The sequence below is a fragment of the Felis catus genome, chromosome D2 (genome assembly GCF_018350175.1).
Source record: "Felis catus isolate Fca126 chromosome D2, F.catus_Fca126_mat1.0, whole genome shotgun sequence".
Classification (NCBI taxonomy): domain Eukaryota; kingdom Metazoa; phylum Chordata; class Mammalia; order Carnivora; family Felidae; genus Felis; species Felis catus.
Genome location: NC_058378.1, coordinates 39873755 through 39898709, shown reverse-complemented (window position 1 = coordinate 39898709; position 24955 = coordinate 39873755). Strand labels below are relative to the sequence as shown.

At 55.5% G+C, this 24955-nt stretch overlaps 1 protein-coding gene across 7 annotated transcripts in view; it reads right to left on the bottom strand.

The window, feature by feature from the left end:
* Nucleotides 1-7131: 7131 nt before the first annotated feature.
* TSPAN14 (tetraspanin 14) overlaps nt 7132-24955 on the bottom strand; it is a 57059-nt gene continuing 39235 nt past the window's right edge. For 6 of the 7 annotated variants that reach the window (XM_023240615.2, XM_019813399.3, XM_019813400.3 and 3 more), the window contains 7 exons: nt 19366-19416; nt 17167-17313; nt 15473-15643; nt 13436-13561; nt 12215-12259; nt 10027-10146; nt 7132-8957 (listed from right to left, as the gene is read on the bottom strand). In XM_023240615.2, coding sequence (XP_023096383.1) covers nt 8886-8957; nt 10027-10146; nt 12215-12259; nt 13436-13561; nt 15473-15643; nt 17167-17313; nt 19366-19416 — 732 coding nt within the window. In that variant the 3' untranslated portion in view covers nt 7132-8885. Of the gene's footprint in view, nt 8958-10026; nt 10147-12214; nt 12260-13435; nt 13562-15472; nt 15644-17166; nt 17314-19365; nt 19417-23932; nt 24083-24955 lie in introns of all 7 variants that reach the window. The other variant, XM_045040223.1, reaches the window with a different exon arrangement.

Here is a 24955-nt window from a genome sequence, read left to right as displayed (position 1 = left end):
GCGTTCTGTTGACTGCAGGGGAGCTGATGGCATGCTCAGAACCCAGGTGATGCCCACCCTCTTGGATTTGGCCGCTGGGTGGGTGGCGGGGCCCTCAGCTGAGATGGGGGAAAGTGGAGAACAGTTTGGGGTGTGGGCGGGACTCGGTCCTGGGGGAAGAAGACTAATTCAGTTTTGGACGTGGCTCCCGATGTGTCTGCAGGAGTGGCCGGGGAGACGGGCTAAAGCAGCTTTGCTGACGCGTAGGCTCTCAGGGCAGCAGACACGGCCTGAGGACCTGAGCCAGCCAGCCAGCCAGCCAGCCAGCCATCGCTGAGAGGGCAACCCGTGCCCCCAGGACGCCTCCCACAGTGGCTGACCTTTACTTAGGGCATGTAGGAGACGCTCTAACCCCCAGAATCCATTTCTCACAGCGAGAGATTGGCTCCTTTGGATTCCCTGCCCGGGTCCTATTTTCAAAAGCGAGCTGTGCCAGAAAGAAAGACAAGAGGGGCAAGGAAATCTTTTTTGGAATGAGGGAAAAAAGATTCTGGGCGTCTCTGGCGGAAATCCCTGCCTTGTTCAGAGCACAGTCGTCCACTTATTTGATTCTAGGCTTTCGTTACCTTTGAGCTGCTTTACAACGAAGTTATGAGTTAACGCAAAGCACTTCTTGTCTACGGACGCGCCTAACTGTACGTAGGAGAATGAGGCCCAAGAAAAGCCAATCCCAAAATTCCTTTACTCCATATAGATCTACGTGATTTCTCTTTCGAGCTGTTAATCTTACCAGCTTCCTCGTTTAAATAAAATTTTTGATACGTGCATATGTAATATTATATAAGTAATGCTTTGGGGGGGGGATTATCTCTAGCAAAAGGCACACTAAAGACCACCGCCTCTCTCAGAGATGGGAAGACTGGTGGTGGTCCATGCAGCACAAAACCCATTCTGAGTCCCACCTGTATCACCCCTACCAGGAGGTAGGTATCCAACCTGGGCTCGCATACCTCCAGGGACGGGGTGCAAAGTCCTTCCTAGAGGCCACTCCGTCTCTTTCCATATAGGACAACAGCTGTGATTTTAGAAAGCAGGGGAGAAAAAAAAAAAAGGATCTAAAACTACAAGAAAACACAAGACCTGGGCCCAGTCCCCACAGACACATGAATGGCTGCGTCCCAACAACCATCTACAAACAGGGCCGGCAGTCCTGGCCTTGCAGAGGCACAGAGAGGCTGAATCAGCTGGGCAGGGAGGGTGAGGGCTGCCGAATGTTTTTTGACGCAAAGATCTCCTGGGAGCAAGCAGAGCAGGGGCCCATGCGCTTGACTTACATGCACAGCCACATCCCTTCTCCCTGGCTCCTGGTTTCCATCCTGCTGAGGCTGCCCCACCACGTGGAAGGACACCCTCACGTGTCAGAGGTGGAAGGGACACAGATGGCCTCCTGGCCTCGGCCACTCGCTCTGAGGCCTCGGCGGGCCCCAGAGTTTCCCTGGGTGTCTGTTCTTACCAGAGTGGGACCAGATGGGGTCCAGCCCATCCAAACGTGACGTCCTGCCGTGTGTGCGGCTTTATCTCCTGCAAGGACTGCTTCCGGGCCCTGTCCTGGTTCCCATCCCAAGCTCCTCGAACCCCTTTCTGCCCACGGCATCCCTCCTGGGCCCCCTGAGGGCAGGCTGCGCCGCTAGGCTGACTCTGACTCTCCCGTGGGGCCCCGGTCCCTGTGAGGGGGAGGGCCGCTCTGCTTCCTCTGGGGGGCTCCAGGGACTTCTGGAGTTGTGGTTTCCAGAAGAACGCACACTCCAGGCAAGAAGCAACACCCTCTCCTCCCCCACCCTGTATGCACACCTGTATGCACAGGAAGCAAACAGACCTTAACCTCCAAATGTCTGCTGAGCCTCCCTACGGCCCTCCAAGCCTAGTTCCTGACAGGACAGAGGGTCGGCAGGATGGAGACAGGACAGGCAGCTCAGCCTGGGGGTGGGGGCGGGGGTACCCTGGCAGCTACGGCAACTGCCCTTCGATAATCTTGTCAGCAGTAATTTTGGAGCCACACAGGGAGTAATCCGGACCTACGTTAAAACCCTCTACCCGCCTCATCTAATCCCCAAGGCAGCCCCGTGTGGGGGTATTATTATCCTCATTTACGAAAAAAAGGGCCCAAGGAGGTTAAGTGACTTGCCCAAAGCCACATGGCCAGTGAACAGTAGGTGGCTGGGGAGTCACGGCTCTTCAGTAATTAACTGAATATTCCCGGACACCCTGTGACATGAAGGCAGTCATCTCTACTTCTCAAATGAAGAAACCAAGGCATTAAGTTTTAGTGGGGTTTTTTTGAGCCCAAACTCAAACTCAGGCTCAGGCCTCTTCCTGCCACAGCACAGGTCCTGACCCAAAGGAATCCGGGTCCAGGATTTCCCCTCCTCTCACGTAATGGCTTTGGTTTTATTACCTGGCAGACAGGGGAGATGGAGGAACCCATCCCTGTCTCCACTGGGGATGCACGCCCACAGAGCCAAGACCTCCCCTCTTCCTTCCCCACGGATCTTGGCTTTGCCCCCGGCACGTACCAAGTGCCTCTGGGGAAGTGGCCAAGCAGCAGGCGGCACCCAGCGTGGGTACCGCCCTTCTCCAGGAGCACGAGCCACCGAGCCGCCAGGGGGCAGCAACCAGGCAGCGAGCTGTCTGGACCCCGAAACCCTGTCCCGAGGAACCGGGGTATTCAGTGAGATGCTGCTGCCCCTCGACTCCGCAAGCGTCAGGTCATGTCCTAGAGCTTCAGCCAGGCTGGCCAGGTGCCAGGCTCGTGTCTGCCCAGACTCTGCAGCTCCCTCCCTGTGCAACCTCAGGGACAGCACTGAATCTGAGTGCTTGTCCTCACTTAACAAGGATGCCAGCCAAAAACGAACACTTCCCACACGACCAGCCATCTCCCGAGGCAAAGACGGATGCCTAGGGCTCCCTTGCCCCTCTTGCTCGGCCTCTCCGTGGAGCTTGTGCTGTTGTAAGGCCACAGGCTACTTACTGGGAGGAGTCCTTGGAGAGACATCAATCACCCCCCCTTCCATCTGCCCCCCTGACCCAGAGCCAGGACCATGCTGGCATGCCCCAGCCCCCAGGACCCTATCATTACAATGTCAGTCCACCTCCCTGGAAAACTCCTTTAAAAACATGTTTTTCTTGCAAACCCTTCTAGGAAGTTATTCTAACAACAAAATACCGTAGAGTTTTTATAAGCCCTTGTAGTAACAAAATACCACACCAACTAAAACATCTACCCACGGAAGCGTCATGACTGTTGGCGGCCTCCTCCATGCTCACCCCCTTCCACAGGAGTCTGTCGCCCGGCCCGATGGTTTAAGTGGGAAGGACAAGTGGAGGGGGTCCCGGGGTGGGGATGGGGGGCCTTCCCTCAATGGCTTCACCACCGTGTCCCCATGACAGTAAGGCCCGAGGGTGTCTCTGACGGGTCTTCCTTCCCTCTACCTTGGCTGATGGGGGCACCATGGAAGGCACAGGAGAGGATAAAAGAAACCAGATCCTGTCGGCGTCACTGAGCCACTTGGATCAAAACAACCCCGAAACTCACCCCACCTCTGGACTTTCCAGCTTCAGGAGCCAAAAACCTCCCCTCATTGTTTAAACCAGTTTGAACTGGGTTTTCTGTTACCTGTGACTGTAAACCTACTCCCCTGGATGGAGCAAGGTTCATTCACACGCTGGCGGTCCCCTGATGGGCAGTGCGACCGTGAAAATGCACCGTGGCTGGGCATACACTTGTGGACAAAGATTTCTGAGATATATTAGGTAAATCAATTGTGAATGCTACATAAAGTTGATTCTCATTTGTATGAGAAAAGATACTTGACCATGCATGAACATTTTCTGGAAGGGTACTTAAGAGTGGCACACACACACACACACACACACACACACACACACACACATAATGACTAGTTTTAAAGTCGTGGGAGGTGATAAAGGATAGTCCAAGGTGATCATTTATTTTGCTAGTTATTAAACCATGCCTTTGAAGCCCCTGCGGAAATACGAGATGCAGAGCACAGGAAGAAAGCGGAATGAAGAAATAATGGTCTCAGACCTTTGTGAGTTCTGCTTTATTTTCCTCTTCCTCCAAAGCTGGGCTCTCTAAAATTGGTAACTTCACCAGGCCAGTATCCACTTACAGGCAGCCTTGACTTTTTCTAAGTTATTCCACAGTCCTTATTCTACACCGCCCATTGCGGGTTTCCCTGGGTCACCCCGGAGACCCCAAAAGCCCTCTGAGGATGAACATACCTTTCCACTGCAGCCTCAGAGGAGGAAACGCCAGGTCTCGCTGAGTTCCCAAAGAGCCAAAATGGCGCCAAAGGTATCCGGTTCTCTGGATTAGAGAGCGCCCGGAAGAATGAGAACCGCAGGAGGCCCAGTCAGCCCTGGAAGGCCAGGCAGCAACCTCTTGAGGAACAGACACAAGCCTGTGGAAGCATCTTTACCAAGATCCATCATTTGGGACAAGTCACCACAGTTTAGGGGTAGACAACCCTGTGGCCCTGTGGTCAGACACCCGGCGGGACCCTAGAGCTGGAAACGCCCACCCGGGAAGGTCACGCAGCCATTCCACTCAGCCGGTACAGCTGAAGGCACCGCACCTCCAGGTGACAGGGCCAAGCAATTGGTGCCTGGGCAGGACCTTCCTAGGACAGGAGGATGCCTTGGGTGCTGGGACCGCTGCAAAGCACCTCCCCTTTCTCCCTGCCTCTGCAGTCCATGCTCCGGTGCTGCTGACCAGGAGCGAGCAGGTGGCCCCGGCTACCAAGACTGAGGCCTTCCCTTCTCTGCTGGCTCTGACCCAGCCTCCTCTTCTGGGAAGCTCTCCCCCCGGGCTCCCTAAGATCGCAGAGGCCTACACTCACGCATGCCCATTACCACCCCAGCAGCAGCTCCCACGTAGTATCCCTTGGAGAGAAGGCCATGTCCGATGCCTCCCTGCCCGGCACAGAAAGCCCTCTGTGGGCCTGTTGGGTGGAGCAGCTCTGGCCTTACAGAGAAGGGAGCCTGCTGCCCATGGCCAGGGCCTCGGGGGCAAGATGGGGCCGAGCACCTGGAAGACCTGTACTTGCATAAGGCTGAGCACCACATTCTCCCAAATCCAGGTGTGGAAGCATGAGCGAGCACTCCCCTGCCTCGTCCAAACGCCTGTTGACCTATGACAGAGCCCCGCCAGTTTGGGCAATCTTCAGGAAACCGCTCCTTTCCGGGCTTGCCCTTGGTGTGGTTTTGCTCAGCAGGAGCCGGACATTCAGCCAGACGTTCAGAAGTCGGGGCTGGTAGACGCCAAGCCTATTTTAATAGGTACGGGTTCTGGGGGGGCAGGTTTCCAGAGTCTGAATCCAGACCTTCCAGATCCTCAAAAGGAACTCTCCTTTCTCGGAGTCTCACATGTCGGGCACAAAAATGGCTTCCTCAGAGCTGTTCTGGCGACTGAATGAGTTTTTTAACTGTGAAGTACCCGGAGCACTTCCTGTGTTCCAGGACCCATTAATGTTTCGTCATTCATGCGGGGAAACGGAGCACAGGCTTCCCACGCACCAGCACAGATGGTTTTCCTGCTCAGCTCCCAGCCCTGCCCTTTGGGTAGTGGGAACGCCCGGAGACTGGTGAGCTGGGCAGTGGCAGGCGAGGCTGGCTGGAGGTGTGACGAGAACGGGCAGGAGGGGGTCAGAGACCTGGCGAGCCTGGGCCACAGAAGCGGAGGATGTTGAGAAGGGGCTGGTCCAGAGTGCCGGGAGCCGCAGAGGCCAGTGGAGTCTGGTGCCTGGGCTCGCAGCCTTCAGTCAAGGAAGGGAGCGGTGGGGAGGGGAAGGAGAGGAAGGAAGGCGAGGGGGCCAAGGCAAGCTTTCTGAGATGGGGAAACATGTAAGAAATGGTGTGCGAGGGAGATGAGGTGGGAAGAAAAATAACGCAGCGAAGTCCTGCAACCGTGTGAGCAGGAGGGGGCACAGGAAGGACAAGGAAAGACCCGGAAACCTTAAAGTGGGAGTATATGGGGGTTACGAGGGGGAGTGCAGAGGTCACACCGGCCTCTACGCAGTGTGGCAGGGCAGGGAGTGAGTAGGCTGTGCGGGGAATGACCAGGAGGCTGCGCTGTGGCTTCGTACAAGTCGTTTCCAGTTCACTGGAGACCGCCACGCATGCACCACTTCCCCTGGTTTCCTTTCTCTTCTCTCATCCAGCTACCCCGAGGCCGAGGAGATGGCTGAAATGGCCAAAGAGTTTTGTAAGCGAGTCGAAAACCAAACTGAACTTTGAAAAGTCATGGCCAGACTTCCCCCTGAACTGGGCTGTGACCTGTAGAGACTCACAAGGGGTCCAGCCGCCAGGTCGACCTGGACAGATGGGGTGGCAGGCGCCATCGCTCCTGGGTGTCCACGCGCCGGCATCGAGGGTCTGGCGTCACCGTCTCCCCCAGGGCAGGATGGGTCAGAGGTACGTGGCCAGGTGGGCAATGCTGCTCACCCTTCACAGACGGGCCAGCGGGTCCAGGACAGCAGTGCCCAGATTCCGACCGAGCGTCCCCAAGTGCGTTTGCCTGGATCGTGCTGCCGGGGGGGGGCTGCACAGAGAGAGCCTAATGCTTTTTCTCCTGGCTCTACAGAGTCAAAGCTCTGCCTCTCACTGTAAGCAAGCCACAGGCCGGCTCATTCCGGTTATAACCTCCACACAAAGGATGACTGAAAGCGGCACACAGAATCTAAAAAAATCACAGGGTGCCTGGGTGGCTCAGTCAGTTCAGTGTCTGACTCTTGATTTTCGCTCAGGTCGTGATCGGTTTGTAAGATCGAGCCCCACGTGGGCTCAGCGCAGAGCGTGGAACCCACTTGGGATTCTCTCTCTCTCCCTGCCCCTCCCCCACTTGTGCTCGCTCACACTCTCAAGGTACATAAACCTTAGAAAAAAAATCTAAAAAAAATCACTCGACGGAAGTTATTTCAGACGGTGCCAACCATAAACTGGCTTTACCGTCCACCACCCTGTCGTGCCCAGCCACACCCAATCCCCCTGGTTCCCTCAGCAGCCGAGCTTACCACAGAGATACTTAATGCCATCATGATGTCACCCAAAACACAAACAGCCAAGACAACAGCATTAATACAAAGATATATTCCATAAAAGAGTTTGGCGGTCAAAGAAAAGCATTATACTTCCTGAAAACACAAGCATCCTTCTTCCTCTAGTCTACAGAGAAAACTGTAAAAAAAAAAAACAACAACAACAAAAAACTGTATCATAACATCATCAACAAACACCCACCAGGATACACCACACTAGCATGTACACTTCTTCTGCGAGTAAGTGAAGGTAGCACTCGATCCCTGAACGATGAGGACAGAACGGGCACGAGATCCAGAGAAGCGTTAGAAAGTAGCCCAGAGACGCACAAATGCCCCAGCTGTCCCTGGGGCGGGGGGGGGGGGGGGGGGGGGACCATTCAGTACATCAGACAGACTTCATTTCCAAGAGCAAGCCCCAGGATAGCCCTGCCAGGAAGGGTAGACACGGTCACCACAGATATCCTGTTTGGGGACAGTGGGGGGAGGTCATCACAAAAGTTAGGGGAGGGAAAAAAAAAAAAAAAAAACCATCCCGAGCTTCTACACAGCTGCAGGCTGGGGTCTGCGGCTCCACGCAGGAGCCGGGCTAGATTCGCTCCAGGGGGAGGCAAATGCCAGGCCGGCCAGCGGCCCTGACCACGTGGCCTCGAAAGCTGCCCTGGTCAAAGGTTCCGGGCCGGCTCTCTCAGGCTGGGGCTCCTCGGCCTCGCAGCGGGGAGGTGGGGGGAGGTCAGGATTCAAGTTCCGGATGACGGTTTCAGTAGCACCAAGACCAGAAGACAGTGAGGCCAAGCAGGGGAGGGGCGCGGGTGCGTGTGTGCTGGGGGGTGCACGGAGGAAGGGGGAGCGCGCGTGTGCACCTGGGTCATGAGGGATGAAAAGGAGAAGCTGATGGGGTTGGGTCTTGAGACACTCAAAGGAACTGAAAGGGATGGCTTCAGTCCCAGACACCGCGTAAGGCTGCTTAGAGGGAATGCCAGAGGAAATGAAGAAATGGTGTGAGAACATTCCTATCCCTATAAATAAACTATTTACACCCTTTAAGAAAAGAAGAGCCGACTCTCAGAGGAGAACCCTGCCCATGCCCCCGTGCCATCTGGGCATAATGCTATTGAGAAGAGGGGCGGTTTCTGCCCTGGAAGGGGGCGGCAGAGGAGGTCCTCCGTGGCACCGGTCCACACATGGCTCAGGCTTACTTGAACGTGGCTGAGGATCCTGCAAACATCCCCGAGTCGTGCAGACACCACAGGCTCCGCTGGCACGGTCCACTTGTGTCCCTTCCCCTCCCCAGTTACAGGCAGCACCCTTCTGCTGCTGGGAGAAGCCTTGTCCATGTCTTCTGGTCCACCCCCCCCCACCCATGTCCCACTCACAGCAGATGGCTGCCCTCCGGGCCGGCACCGATAACATGAGTGGGGCGGTCAGGGTGCCCCGCAGACACAGTCGGTCTCCAGGAGAACTGAGTCAGGCCCCCTTCACAGCCACAGGAGCCTTCTGTCCCTCAGTCACCAGCCCCGCTTAAAGACACGTTCTCCGTCTCTGGGTAGACCCCAAGTGGTGGCGGGGGGAGAGCGTCTCGGTCACAAGTTTGTGCGGGTTAGAGGGGGGGGCCCTCAGTCTTCAGCACCAGCAAACAGAAGCAGAGAGGTCATGTCACGCTGATGCCGAAGACAGGGCTCCGGCTCTGGCTGGGTGCATCCACTTCCTCCCTCTGGACACGGAGGTGACAACGGGGAAGGGCTCTGGCCTCCACGGCGTGGCTCAGCTCTGCTTGCTCACCTCTGTCCCTCAGAAGTGATGGCCTGCCTTCACGGCCTCAATGTCCGAGATCAAGGTCTTCGCCAGGAAGATGCCAAATATCTGAAAGCAAAGCCGGCAGAGGCTGTCAGCAGTGGGGCCCGATGGGGGCGGGCAGGTGCAGAGGGCAAGGCGGGCCCTGCCGTGCACATCAGTCCCACGTCCACTCTGCAGACGCTCAGGACGCGGCAGAGAGACAAACAATTGGGCCTGTGGCAAAACAAGACCAGCCCACCAGTAAAAACAGAGCCCTGAGGTCTACTTTGCTATATCCCAAGGGCCTAGAAGGGGTCAACGGCAGGCACCACAGAAGCAAGACGGACAGTTCACCCTGCCTCCAACATGACCACGCACGTCACATCCCATAAGCTGGGACACACTTTGTACCCAAAGTTAAACCTAAAATAACAGAGCCACCTGACTGGACTTGATTCAAAACAATAAATCTTGACATTTCCTGTAAAGCTGGATTTCATAATAAAAACAAGGTTCTCCCTGATTTTAGCTGTGCTGATATCTGACCTTGGTGACCGGCGTAATCAGGCGGGAAGACTGTTTTTCTACCAGGAACAGACGAATGTGAACTCAGAGACCTTCAGAATGTTGCTTTTTATTTCCCCTTTAAATTCTCATTATGGTTTGGATTCGATGAGCCAGCCTTTCTGAAGTCTGACTTCTTTGCTTGTTTTGCAAGTACATTTGTTCTTTCCTCTTCTAGATGCTTCTGTGTCTAAGCTTCCCTTTGAGATCATTCAACACACACTCACGGAATGAAGGAGGAAGGAGTGTGTGGACAGCTGGCGACCCCGGGGCCACTTCAGTCACCCTCTTCATGGCAATGTCAGAGCCAAACATTTTCTAAACAGTGCACTTTCCACACAGGAGCAGCAGCCGCCCCAGAGGCCACCTGGGAGCTGCCAGCGTCTCTTCCCAAGCCCTGGGCGCCCCGGGGAACTCCTGGTTTCTCTGATGCGCTGAGTTCCCGGCTCTCTCCCACCCGTTCTCCCGGCAGCCACGAGCCAGCCTGCTCACTGCCTGGCCACCAAAGTCTTTCCAGGCCTAAAATCTGGCTCAAACGAACAGGCACAGCCCACAAGGACAAAGGAAGCCACAAAGGGCAGGGAGAACGCACCTGTAGCAGGGAGATGGCGATAAAGACGCCGGCCACGATGTAAATGTTGCGTGGAAGCCAGCCCTCCAGTGCCTGGATGCACCCTTTTGTGAAGATGGACTCGTCCCACTTGCTCTTCAGCTGCAGGGAAACACCACTGACCTGAGCCCAACACACGCCGGACGTCCCCACCCCGGCTCCCCAGAGGGCTCCTGTCGAGGGCAGGGCGAAGCTCGGTGGGAGCCAAGGTGCTGCAAGGCGGGTGCCAAGGACAAACAGAACTCTCCGGGAGAAACGCACCTGCCTGCCTCGGTCTCTGCCCCCTCCTCGGGCAGTTTGCATTTTTTACCCTGCCCAACCCAAGACTCCCTGGCGGTGGCCTGCACCCACTCCTTGTCAGGGCCTCCCCAGACTGAAAGACAGACTGGTTTGGCACCTCTCCAGAGCCCACACTGGAAGGGCAGGGAGGGGCCTGAAGGCTCCGAGAAGGAAGACAAGCCTTTAAAGAGAAAACTGGAAGGATGTTCGGCACCTTCGGAGTCAGAGGAGTTGGCTGGAGAAGGAGGGGACCGTGGCTTCCCAGGGTGTGGCCCCCACCCAGGGAAGCTTGGCTCCTCGAGCCAGAGCCAGCAGGAACAGTCATAAGCAAAGGGGTGCCTTCCAATACTGACCCCTAGTGGAGGCTCAGTAGGCACACAGGATGTCTCCACAGCACACACAGCACGCCCTCACCCCCACCCACCCACACACAGCCTCACCCATAGCAACGCTGATGGAAAAGTCATTCATTTCAGCGGTGGTAGGGGCTGACCTGTGGCCCCCTAAAATTCAGATATTGAAGTCCTAACCCTCGAGCCCTCAGAATGTGACTGCATTTGGAGACAGGTGTTTAAAGAGGTAATTATAATTCGTAACCCTTACCTTAACCCTAACCCTAAACTAACCATCTGGTGAGGTCTCTGAACTGCACATACCCTCACAATGTCCCTAACCCCAACCCTAACCATTATTTTGGCCTGAAACCGAACCCTAATCCTAGATCTGAGGAAAAACATAGGTAAAATAGTTATGTATAAAAGACAGATACGTATATCTATACATCCATATAATTGGAATATTACTCAGCCATAAAAAAGAATGAAATCTTGCCATGCGTAACAATGTGGATGGAGCTAGAGTATTATGCTAAGCAAAATATGTCAGAGAAAGACAAATACCATATGAAAAAAAGCAGGGGGGGGTGGAATACATTGAAATGAAGTTATCAGGGCGGGCCATAATCCAATATGACTGGTGTCCTTATAAAAAGAGATCAGGACACCAAAAGACACAGAGGGAAGACCATGTGGGGACACACACAGGAGACAGCCACCTACAAGCGAAGGAGAGAGGCTTCTGACCAACCCTTTCCACGCCTTGATCTTGAACTTCTAACCTCCAGAGTTCCAAGAAGACAAATCTCCATTGTTCAAGGCACCGTCTGTGGTACCTGATTATCACAGCCCTGGACCCCCCTGAAAGCGGCATTGAAACTGACAATGTGGGGAACAGGCCCATCCCTATGCAATGGAGGCCACTGTGGAAGGGGCTTCAGACCTCCCAACCTGGAGGGACACATCCCTAGTGTCCATGGCCGACAGGAGGGGTGCCTACGGACTCCCCAAGATCCACCCTCCAGAACAACAGTCATCCATATCACCACAGGCCACTGAGCAAGGTCTGGGGGGAGGTAAAGGGGAGACTCCCTTCTCTTCACATCCAAGTGCACACCCGCTGTGGCCTGAAGAAGGCTCTGGAGGACTGAGCCTTTCTCCCGCCCCGAGACCCATCTCCCTCCTTATTATCACCACCGTCTCTACACGGCGGTTAAGCCAAGCCATGTGCTCGAACTCCTATATGACAGACACCTTCTGGGACTCCAAGGAGCCATTAACAAATGTTAGCATTTGTTCCCAAAACTTCCATCTGATCTCTTTCCCCTCATGCAGCAGCTGCTAGATTTTGTGACCGCGGTTGCTGGGGCTTGGCATCATGCCCATCACCGTTCCCGTGAGTCCTGCCATCAGCGAAGGAGGCTCTTCAGCTGGTTCCCAGCTTAGATGGCACCTCCCCTAGATTCCTCACTCCAATTTGCACTTGTGCTAAATCAGGAAGTTGGACCATAGGGGATAAACCTGACAAACTCAAAGTTGCATGCATAGGCGCTCACCTGGGTCCTGACATCATATCCGCACTGCGTGTTCACAACTTTTTGCTGTAAGAAAAGCAGAAAAACACTGGTCATTTTTATTCTCTTGAGAAGCCAGTGGTAGAAGGCTCTAGAAAAGTCACAACCAAATATCAGCAAACACCTGTACAAATTCCACCATAGCTCATGGCCCGCAATCCCGATGCCAAGTAACCTTTCATGCTAGGACAAAGGTTGCCAAACTACGCGTGAAGGGCTAGATCATTATTTCCGACCCGCCTACGTAGCAACTACTCAACAACTCTGCTCTCGTAGCAGGAAAGAAGATGTTGACGATATACAGAGGAATGCGTATGGCCGTCTTTCAATAAAACTTCATGTATTATGGACACTGAAACTTCAATTTCATACAACTTTCGCCTGCCACAAAATATTATCCTGCTTTTATTGATTTTCAACCATTTGAAAATGGCTGAAACCATTCCTGGCTCACAGATCACCCGAAAACACAGAGCAGGCCAGACCACGGGTCATAGTTTGCCAATGCCTGCGCTAAGGGGTAAGAGTTCCACTTGCTCGATATATCACCGTCACAGTGGAGACCTCAGGCACTGGCCGTGCAACCTCAGCACACCGGAGCCTCTCCTGGGCTGGGGGCGTCGGCCATGTGGTCGCGAGGATGCCCTGCCTGCTCGGGAGCCCCGGGGCCCAGTACCAGGCACACGCACCCAGTACCAGTGCACCCAGAGCTGTGAAAGACTCAGTTCTTCTCAGGCTCAGTTCAGGCAAACATTCGGTGCTCCTTCACAGGTCACCCCCAGGAGCCCCCATTTCTGGAACCCAGGGACCAGGGCCACGGACAGGGAATGGGAACAGGCGAAGAAGAAAGAAAAGGAGAGAATTCTCCACCACTCACCCAGATGGTGAGTACTGCCCACCGCCCCCGTGGGCTTCCGTGCACTGGGCAAAGTTTTCTCCGGAGAACAGTGAGGAGCGCGGCCCAGGGCTCACCACGCTCGTAGCATTTTGTCCAGGCACCCTGAGTGACAGCCCCTCGAGGGAGGGACACTACTGGTTTTCTCCTGCCTCACTCAGAAGACGAGAGCCAGGTGGGCCATGCAAAAACGCTCCTGGGACTTTTACACAGAGGATTTCAGAGCAGTGGTGCAGGGACAGAGCGCAGGGCACTCTCTTCAGACTGAGTCAGGAACCGCTCCACGCGCCCCGGGCAGGCCGACTCACCGCAGGGTCCGGCACGCAGCAGGAGAAGGGCACCCCACACTTCTCGCGGCTGTAGCTGGCGCCGCTGCAATTGAAATAGACGTTGAGGTCCCAGTCTTCAGGGCCATAGGCACCGCAGCACTGGTTCTGTGATCACAAAAGCAGAGAGCCATCACGGGCTCTGAGCTGGGGTTGTGGCCGCCCACGGGGTAGCAGACATGAGAGGTTAAGTGCACCTCCATGTAACACGGAGAAATCAAGGCCCGCCCCGCTGACCTCCCGCATGCACCGAGATGCCCCGCGTGGTGACCCAAGTAGCCCTTTATGAAGGAAACCAGGAAACCTTGCCCATGATCCCAACATGCATGACTGGCTCCCCCTCACCTCGGCACGGCACTCAGGTCCAGACCCTCCTCCCCTGGACCTTCCCCCTTACCTCCCCTCATCCCAGAGCAGAGTCCTCACTCTCCTGAGGCCATAGTCCCTCTGCCGTAGTTCTCCGGCGGGGGGTGGGGGGGGGGGGTGCCAGAGAGGGAACCCCTCCTTGTGGGCAGTGAGTGTGTCTTCCTCCCAAGGAAATTTCCAAGCTGGCCCTAGTTCCTTTGTGTGCCTCTTTACAAAAAACAGCTGCTGGACGTCTACTCCCAAGGACAGAACTGCGACTGGGGTCGGCCCCTGACCTGGGGTCTCTGCCCTCGCCTCCCCCACCAGCCCCCATTATCTGGTGTTCTCGCAAAGACCATCCCCACTCGTCTAAAAAAAACGTAAAACCAAACATACGGAAAAACGGCACGGTGAGGCCGATGGCATCCCAAACCGAGAGCAGATTCTGTTTTTACACGTGTCCTTATTGCTGACGTGGGTGTGGCGGTGATCGCAACGCACACACAACCAGGAATTCTGGTTGTGTTTATGTCTAAGATGAAATCCTATGGCCCCCACCCTCACTCTGCCGTGGGTCCAGCTGCTTTAACGATCACCGTGTATTTCACGGTGAGGAAGCTCTGTGATGCACCGAATCCCTCCGGATAATTGATTTTCAAGAATTTGCAGGGACGGCAGGGGCGACCACCTCGATGTCTTTCAGGCCAGTGCAGGGCGAGAGTGCCCCGCACACGGGGCAGACACCGGCACGCCCGCGGCGATGTGACAACGTCAACACCGCACAGTGAGGGACAGACAGTAGGAAATGGCTGGGATGTGACCTTGCAGACGAACGCAGGCCACTATTACAACACAGGAAGGGCCTCTGGTCACACCAATGGGTTTTGCCGGATCCCAGGACACACGACATGGGGGTAAACAAGTCTTAGTTAACGTGAGAGTAGACTATGGTTATTTTTAATGCTTTCTCGATTATTCTCTTCTCAGAACCAGAGTGTTCCATATGAAGTCCCTGAGGAAGCGAGGTTTTCTGGCAGAGCACAGAAAGATCAAACAACAGCCCTGCATAGGCCTGGCCGTGGGGAATAGGTTCTTCCCAGGGTGGGGATGGCTGTGCTCCAAGCCTCCAGGTGTGGCTGCACACAGGGGACTGAATGCCAGATGGAGTAAAGGCCAAGGCCTGGGACAGCTTAGACACCCCCCTGGAGACATATTCCAGGGAGGTTACATTCCTCTCCATCTGGGGGAGTTTCCTCCAGGCAGCTCTGCCCTCTTAAACAGGAAGGGGAAAAGGTCCCCGGGAGGAAGGGGACAGGAATAGCCTCAGACAGTGAGTCATGGGCCGGTGGGGGGAGACGCTCCACCCCTCGGTACCCATAGCGCCTAGGGACCTGCGGCCGCCTGTGAGGCCAGGGCTGGAGAGATCTGGGCCCCTGGGGGAGGGTGGCCACTGGAGCTGCTGGACTGCCCGCCTGATGCAAATGGGGGCGAGCACGCTGCGAACATGCCTGAGCCGCCAGGCACCCATGAGCAGGCAAAGCTAAACCGACCAGAGGCAGGAGCGGCACCTCCCAGGGCCTCCCTGCACTGCCCCCCACCCCAGCCCAGCCTGGACCGCAGGCATAGGTGGGAAGCCCGTGCTCTACTGGGGAGGCCAGCATGGGTGGTGCTTACAGCTTTCTGCAGGGAGTCAATGAGGTTCTGCAGGTCAATGTCGTCCCGGTAGGATCTGATGTTGCTCTCGAAGAACTCCCGGAACCGGTCCCGCACCCAGTCCTGGAAGAGGAAGGCCAGCACGGCCACGGCCAGCTCCAGGAAGAAGATGAGCACGATGGTGCCACAGAACTGCATGGGGACGAGGGTGGGAGAGTCATCACATTTGCAGCCTCCGGGCCAGGCGCGAACCCTCGTCAGACCCAAGGCCACCGCCTGCCGCCAGGAGACCGGCGCTGGAGCTCCAGGAATCCCATGTTATGGGCTGGCAACCCCGCCCTGCCTGTACACAGAGATAACGCATCCCTACCCACATCCCCACAGCATGGCTAAGAGTCAGGTGAGGGAAAGGAAGAGACAGCTCCCAGCCACGGTGTCACCCACTTCCTGGGAAGGAGTCTCCCTCTCCCCTGCAGGAAACCCCATCCCGGAAACGAGTGGCTAACCTCCTCCACCAGGCAAGCAGCTCCTTTAGGGCACAGCCTGTGCCCCAGACACAGTACCTGACCACTCTCCTCGCACACGCAACCATCCACGTTGCTAGAAATCTAACCCGTCACCCGCACTGTAGGGACACGGAAACTGAGGCTCACTCGGGCGTGTGGCTTGCTTAAGAGCACACTGCTCACGCAGGACACCTGAGTTCCCTGGCAGGTGTCTTCACAACTCTGGAGTCGCCAACGTTACCACTACCTACTCCGCACACGTCAAGACTTCTCCAGAAGCGCAGAGCCCCTGTCTGCGACAGCCGTGGGGCATCCTGCAAGGGTCCACCACAGCCCCACACCCCTCCCATCAGGCAGACCTCTGGCCTGCGGCGTGCGCACACTCCCCCGGCCATGATCATTACTGGTCACACTGAGCTCATGCCACAGCGGGTGAAGGTCTCAGAGTTAAGACAGAAGAGAAACAACCGCGCACGCGCGCATACACCCTCGCACACGCAGAAGGCCCTCTGAAACCCAACCTCCATGCGCACAGAGGGAAGATACTAACTGCAATATTTTTAATAGAAAACAAAATTAGGGGGAAAAAAACCAAACCAACCATGTTCTGCTTCTTAAATTAAGCCCAAGAAAGAGATGCTTGATCTAATCACTTCGACAAATAATATATTGCAAAACACGATTAGGTGTTTTCCCCACCAGGTGCTATTTAATTTTAACTGAATGCACTTCAACATGAATTTGTATCTAAATATAAAACCAAATTCTTAGTAACTCGCAGTGCTGCCAGGAAATGAAGGATTCTGCATCGCACATCCCAACAGATTCACACACCCTGGAGGAGGGAAATGATTTCCTAACTTTACTGGCAACATCGTCTGATCTTAGCCAAGAAGGGCGAAGGTGAGTGGCGAACAATGCCTTTAGAACTTCTGAGGGAAGTGAAAAGCAAGGGAGGGGGAGAGGAGGCCCCTGCTTGGCCATCTCTTGCCTCTAGGAGCTGAAAACCAGAGCGGCCCAACTTCTCCAGGTACGAGGAGCTAGCTCATCTGAGTGCTCCCTGAAATCTTACCATTAGGTGGACACCAAAGGTGGCCTCCTGCCCGCACTGCTGGGCCCCCTCCGACCAGATAAGGTATAAGCTTGCCCAGCAGAGCCTGCACCCCTACCTCCCAGCCCTCTCCCACCCCTGTATCCGGGGCCACTCACAAACTTGAGCAGGCAGATGTTCTCCCGCAGGGCCCCCACGCAGCCAGCGAACCCCAGCGTGAACATCACCACGCCCACCATCAGGACCAGCACGACAGGGTCGATTCCGTGCAGCCGGGTCACTTTGGTGAGGTCAGACAGCACCCCCTGAAAGAGGCAGAGAAGGCAGGGCAACATCAGCCTCGGGGAGTCAGGGGTGCCCTGGGGGGCTGGGTGGTGTCCAGAGAGAAAATGAGGGCAGGGACCTGTCTTAGAAGGCTCAATCCTCCTATTAAAAGCCAGACCAGGGGCGCCTGGGTGGCTCAGTTGGCTAAGCATCCGACTTTGGCTCAGGTCACGATCTCACAGCCCGTGAGTTCGAGCCCCGCGTCAGGCTCTGGGCTGATGGCTCAGAGCCTGGAGCCTGCTTCCAATTCTGTGTCTCGCTCTCTCTCTGCCCCTCCCCCGTTCATGCTCTGTCTCTCTGTGTCTCAAAAATAAATAAACGTTAAAAAAAAAAATTTTTTTTTTAAAAAAGCCAGACCAGAGCACGCAGCATGACCCCTGCCCACCTCAGCTCCCAGGACCCTCATATGGAGCATTCCTGGGCTCCACCTTGGCTACGAGTTCCTACCAGGCAGACCCCACGCTTTTTTTGTAGCCTGCAGGGTGCCTATGCCAGACCTGGAGTGGGGAAGGGGTGCCGGGGAACCCTATGGCCTACGGTCAAGGCACCTTAGGGCCAGACCCTCACCCTGGCCTCTGGCCATTGGCAGCTTACTCTGCACTCAGTTCAGGGTGAAGCCCACTCTCCTGAGATGAGAACAGCTTCAGTATGAACATTCTTGTGGAAAACACCCGCCAAAGGCAGACGAAGGCAGCGCTGTCCACAAAACCTTTGGTGATGATGGGAGGGGTCCTACATCTGCACTGTCCAAAATGGTAGCCACTGGTCACCCGTGCTATTGAGCACCTGAGTGGAACTGAGGAACCGAATTTTCATTCGTGTTTCATTTTAACTAATTTAAATACATACAGTCACATGTGGCTAGTGTGACCCAAAACAGACAGAGCAGTTCTCCAGGATTCAGAGGAGGAAGAAGAAAAGAGCAGGGGGAGCCAGGCCTCTCTGCTCAGGGCTCGGCCAGGGGAGCTGCTGCTGTGCAGGCGGTGGCCACACGGTGGCGCTAGGAGTCATGGTTTGCGCCGGCTTGCAGGGCTTGTCAGTAGGGCAAAGTGACATTGCACCTCAGCTCCCGCCCTTTAGGGGTACACAGGCCACCTTGAAGATGCCCAAACCCAAAGGCAGGCCATATTCAGTTCCTAAGGCCATGGCAAGAAAGCACAGAGATCTAAGCGCCCTCCCTCCTTTCCAGAAAGCAAAGGGAGGTTCCACTGAAGCAACAGGGGGTTCTGGGCCTAAGCCTCAAGAGGATGCCTTAGTTCCCAGGCAGGAGCCTGACCCAGTCCACCTTGCTCCTACTCCCTCCCCTATTCTGTCCTCCCTGTAGTGAGGATCCTCTCCAGCTCTCTTGAACCCCCCCCCCCCCCCCCCCCGCCCAAGCACACACCCACCCGCGGAGCAGAAAGTGGTACTGCAGCTCACGGGTCTCATCCCCCCCCCTTCAAAGCTTCAACTGCCCCTGTCCTTCCTGACAGTAAGAGCCCACTCTCCCCGCCTCACCTCTCTTGCACAGGCAGGGCGAGGAGGTTCGCAGGTATGTAAAGACCTGCCTCGGCCCCACAGGGCACCCAGGGGGCGTGTTAACACAGCCCTGCTCCTTGATCTCAGGACAAGAACTTCAGGAATAAACACAACTGTGTTCAGGGGCCTGCTGGCTACCAGAGGCACAGACAAGAGCAGAAGGTGGCCCCAGGCTGGCCCTAGACACAGCTGCAGACAAGCCCCCAGGGCCATCTGAGGCTTCTGGGAACAGGAGAGAGGGCTCCCCACACTCATGGAGCTCAAATACCCAACCAGCCCAGTCCTGGCCTTGAGCAGCGACCCTACCATGGGGAAGCAGAGCCAGTCACAGGACCCCAGGAGTTTTCGTCACAACTATCTCTCAGAGCTGGCTGTGTGATGATTAATGGCTACAAAGCATTACTGCGTGCAAGAAATGTTTGTTGGGGAGGAGTCTGGAATAAGGAACAATTTAAGCTGAACAAACCTGGTCTGGGCTACCTGATGTCCAGGGTCCCAGTAACAGGGACACCTACCTTTTCGCTCCATGCCCACAGTCCGACTCCAAGGAAGACAACTCCAGCCAACTGCGGGGAGGGGGGAAAGGAGAGAGAGAGGGAGAGAGAGTTAGTTAGGTCCAAAAGCAGCACCATGAACGTGCTTCTTAGAGGAGCGTCCACACTGCTAGTCAAGGGATGCTCCCAGCTCATATCCATGCAGGCAGCACGGGGGTAAGGCAAGCCCTCCGTCCCTGCAGATGACAGGAACTGCACCCGGGGGCCAACGGATGACAAGGCATTCTGGCTAACCCGCACCTACCTTCCCTGAACATTTGGACAAACTTCAACCCCAGTAGCCCCCGTGCTCCAGAGACCAGAGGTGAAGATCTCAGAGCAGAGTCTGTCCTGGAAAAACTATGCAGAGACATCGGGCCCTGCCCTGTTTCTTCCACATTCTGAAAGCCCACCAACTCATTTCAATGCACAATCTGGTGTAGAAGACGACGTCGCCCTCTGTGACAGCTCCCCAGGTGCGTTCACAGGTCCCTAGAGCAGGTAAACCTCTCTCCAGAGGACCAGGCACCGCTGTGGGGGACGCAGAGCCCAGGGGCACAACTGTGCTCCGTGTTATTAGTTACTGGGTTATTCGTTACTGAATTAAGATAGGCCTGTGCTAAACAGTGCATTCACCCCAGAAAGAGAGCACCCCCCAATCCCACCGGGGCTAGGCTGCCTCACGTGTACGAAGAAAGAGCCCCCCCACCCCCCAGGCACCACACAGGTTCCTGAACCAGAGAAGATTTTTCCATATAAAACAAAACACCTGGTCTCTGAAAATTAAGCTGCCTACTTTTCTGCTTAAGTACTTTATGCTGGCATCTGGCTGCCAGTCATTATTACCTCACGATACACAACAGGGCTATGTCTGTCTAGAACCCACCTTTCCGAGGCATATTCTCACACTTTAAGACACTCCTGCCTCCTATGTTCACTGCTGGCCCCAGGAGGCTGGAGTGGGAAGGAGAGGCCTTTTAAAGAAAGCCCCGGGAGGTCTCAACCTCTTTGGAATCACAGACCACCTTCAGAAAATGCTTACGTGCCCAAGATTCTGGATGGAATTTCAGAGAGTTCACAGGCTCCTCGAGGCTGGGTCCCACAGCAGTCTGTGGGCCCCCTGTGAAGATGCCCTGCCTGGACCTGATCTGTTTTACAAAGCAGAACACAGGCCCCAAGAGGGCCAAGATCAAAACACCACGCAGTGCAGAAGGGCCTAGACCCCACGTCATTCAACTAGTATTGCGTGAGTATATCTTCAGTGCTGGGCACCGTCTCAAGCTCTGGGGCCTGCAGGCAGAGCCCCCCTGCCCGGCTGGGGCTTGCACTCCAGGGAGCGACACACAGTCCTGTGTATACCACACACCGGTTTTTCTACTTTCCAGTCCTCCCGCTGAATTAACTAGTTGCTGGAATTAACTAGTTCCTTTCCCTCCCCAGTATCTATGCTGCAGGGGCAGACAAGCCCAAAGGTGACCCATCACTGCCCATTGAATCCTGCAGACTTCCCTCCCCGCCATTCCACCAGGTCCCCAGTGACTGACCCTCTTGCCAGAGCTGGAGGTCAAGTCTTTTTTTTTTTTTTTTCACTTTATTTGACCTGACCAGACACAGCTTCCCTCCTACGCTAAGGCACTCAGCTTTGGGGGCACGTAGCGCTGTCACTCCTCAGCCTCCCCTGCTGGCTCGTCCTCCTCCAGGAACATCCACACGCTGGCCTCAGCCTGGGCCTCCTTGTCCTCCCCGGCGTCCTCTAGGTGAGGCCATAAGTCACACGGCCTGACATAGCATGTCTACACCGCTGACCCATAAATCCCAATCTCCAGCCATAGCGGCTCCCGGGTCAAATACCCTATGTCCACCTGACTTGTCCACATATGATGGGTGACAACCCTGGCTCTCCCAGCCCCAGCCCCTGCCAACTCTTCCCCTTCTCATTAAATGGTACCACGGCCACCTACTCCATTGTTTAGATCAGAAAACCTACACCTCTCATGCCTGATGCCTCTTTCTACCCGACTCCCATTCACCCTGCCCTCTGTTGGTTGCACCTTCAAAATACTTAGCGCATCCGACGCTCTCTCCCTGACTCTCTGCTCCTACCTGTCCATGCTCCACCCCTGCAGGTCTGGATCCTGCAGGGGCCTCCTCACAGGTCCCTAAGCAACTAGAGCAGTCCTTTAAAAACATACATCGGGTAACTCCCCTCCTCAAAACTCTCCAACTCACTTCCTTTCACACTTAGAATAAAACTCCTTGCCATGGCCCACCAGGGCCTAGGCAGCCAGGCTTTGGCTCATGCAACTCTACTCTCCGGGCCAGCCTGGCACTGTTTCTGGAACTCGCCAAACTCGTCCCTTCCCTCAGCCCAGAATGTTCCTCCATGTCCCTTTCGGGCTTCCTCCCTCACTCCACTCAGGTCACCTCATTTCACCTCCTCAGAGACCACCCGAGGTGGACAGCTCTCCATCTTTCAGTCCTGACCTCCTTTTCTGCTTGCTTTCTTCACGGCACTTCCCGTGGACCACATGAGCTGTATGTCTGTCTACTGTGCCTCTCCCACTTAAGCCCAGAGATGTTTTCTGTTTCGCTCAGGGTTGCATCCCAAGAACTTGGAGAAGGACTTGGCTATGTTAGGTACAGACTAGGCACAAGTGAGTGAGTCACCAGGGCTCCAAGACCAGGGTGGTCCTTGCCCGCGGTCTCCGGCTCTCCTCCCAGACATGCTCCCGGGTCTAATTCCCTCCAAATGCATTCAGAGCAAATGAGCGTCAAGCAAAAGCCCAGTGTGGCCCAAGTCCATCATCAAGTCCTACAGAGGCATTAGGATCAGGACAGGGCCTGGAGGCTTGTCCTTCCCTACGCCCCTGCCTGAGCGCTTTCCACGACAGCCTGCCTACCACCTGGCACCATGGAGGGCAGTGAGAGAATCCTGCCATCCCCCCCCCAACCCCCCCCACCAACCCCCGAAGACCCCTGGCTGAGTCATGGCCAGCTCCCTCCACTGAAGCACAGATTTCCTTCTCTCACAACAACTGGGCACTAAGAAAAGGGCTTATGGTTTGTTCCATTCTGTTTTATTTATTTATTTTTTTTTAACATTTTTATTTATTTTTGGGACAGAGAGAGACAGAGCATGAACGGGGGAGGGGCAGAGAGAGAGGGAGACAGAATCGGAAACAGGCTCCAGGCTCCAAGCCATCAGCCCAGAGCCCGACGCGGGGCTCGAACTCACGGACCGCGAGATCGTGACCTGGCTGAAGTCGGACGCTTAACCGACTGCGCCACCCAGGCGCCCCTTTTCCATTCTGTTTTAAAGAAAGAACTAAAGTTAACTTGCATCAGAAAGACAGGAGGAACCGGCAGCGTGGTGGGATCACATGTTAGGTCATGGGTTCTGTGAACGCTGGCCCCAGGCAGGAACTTTGGGGGCCGATAGTCATTCTAGAGATGAGGAGACTGACGGAGGACCAGACAGGGGAAGTGGCCTGTCTGGGAGCTCACCCGACAGCCCCGTGGAAGAGCCAGGACAGGACACTGGCCAGCTTAACCCAGCTCCCAACGGGGCCTCTTCTCTGGATCTCTCTGGGGCAGATGGTCCATGGGGCAGGGCTGTTGTCCCTGGCTGCCAACCATCTGGGAGTGACAGTTCAGCTGGGTGCTTTCCAGATTCCGAGTAACCTCCTTTGTCTCTCTTTTATGACCTGATCAAATTCCCTCCCAAAGGATGGGGCCTAATTCCCGCTAAGCCCCAAGGGAGGCCGGCCTTGGACCATGAGGTATGCACACCACTGTGGTCACCATGGCAAGCAGGACCGCTCTTTTCTGTGTTAAACACTTAATACACTGAAAGGGCCCCTTCCACACCCCGTAATACTGGCGCTATTACCCCATCTTTCAAACAGGAAAGCTCAGAGGCAGAACAATTCGGTTCTTTGCCCGAAGTCACACAGCTGGCTGGTGGCAGGGTTAGAACCAGACCCAGGCGTCTCTGACCCTCCTGCCAGCACGTTATCCCACCGACCCCCAGGCCAGAAACAGCAAGCGGCAGCCAGAGCTTTCCACCACAGGAGCAGGCATGGGGCCCGATGGCACGGGGGTTCCACAGAAGGGGCTTGGGGCCGTGTAACTCTGAAGCCAACCACCCGTATCCTCGGGTGGTGAGGCTCATTCTGTGTCCCAACTAGAGTGGGTGGGTGGCCGGGGAGCAGGGCCTCTTTGGGTGTCACTGTAAATGCTACAGACCTCTCCACCCTAGGCAAAGCCTCCCCACCCCCCACCCCCCACCCCCCCCCACGGAATTAGGTGAGGGCACCTCTTGGGGCACTCCTGGGCTGGGAGCCACACAGAATCTGCTCACCATGTGAGCAAGCCTGTGGCACCTCACCCAAGCACGTTCGAGTGACAGTGAAAGTGTAGACACCTGGCCAGGCCCGGCTGGACGGGAGGAGGGTGCCAACACCAAGCAGCTCAAAAGCAGCCCCTGATCACCCACAATTTAGCGGCCTTAGCCTCTTGCAAGACTGCATTTCGGTGTGTGACAATGTACTTGGGCAATTCTTGCAGGTCCCAGAGGCCTTTGTGCAGTGAGTTCAAGGCAAACCACCAGCAGCAACGCAACCTTTTCAGGCTCTGCCCACTGGCCTGTGGTTCTTGCAAATCCCCCGGCTGTCAGTAGGCTGACATGCCTACGGGAGTCCTAGAGAAAAACCCAGAAGGACACTCGAGAGGAAGCCAAACTCAAAGCAGACCAGACCAGTGCTGAACAAACAGCACAAGTCAGCTGGTCCTGGTTCTAGTCTCCACTCTGCAACTTCCTGGAGACAGGACTTCATGCCAAGTCCAGGAGCTCTCTGTGCCTATGACTTCCTCTAGAAAATGGGGACGACCCCTCCTGGGTCATAGGAGGGTTCTAAGGATCACAGGTGACATGCTCACCCCAGGGCATGGAGCCAGTCCAAGTGAGCCTGGCCCTCCTGCAGGGGAGGGGAGCAGAGCAGAGGCATGGAGGGGCCTTCCAGATGCCACCAGCCTTTGGACTGAAAGTCTCTGTGCCCAACCCCCAATAGCTCCCAGCTCGAGACTTTGTCCTAAGACAAAGTCCTCCTTTCCAGAGGCATCTCTTTTATTGGGTCTCAGGAGACAACAGTGAATTAGAGTTTAGGGAAACAGGGTCTCTGGAGGCTTTTGAAGCAAGATAAGAAAGAATGATGGAAAGAAAACAGGACAGAGAGTGGAAGAAGCTATAAGAGAATCTCAGCTCTGTTTCTAATTCACCCTGTGGCTTTGAGCAAGCCATCCCTCTCTTGGACCTCAGTTTGCCAATCTGCAAAACCGAGCAGTTGGGAGGCAAATCGTCTCCAAAGGCCTGTATACCTCCCACTGCCTAAGCTTTGCCATCACAAATCATGCCAGGCAGAGACCCGTGGTCCTGGCGCTCTCCAGAACAGGAGATTCTGACCCTAGAGCCGGAGTTCCAAGAACACCAGAGATGTTCCAGTCACTTGAAATGTTAACGATACAAGTTATTGGCCAGAAAGAACGCCAGAGGGCACACACGCCGGGCCCAACC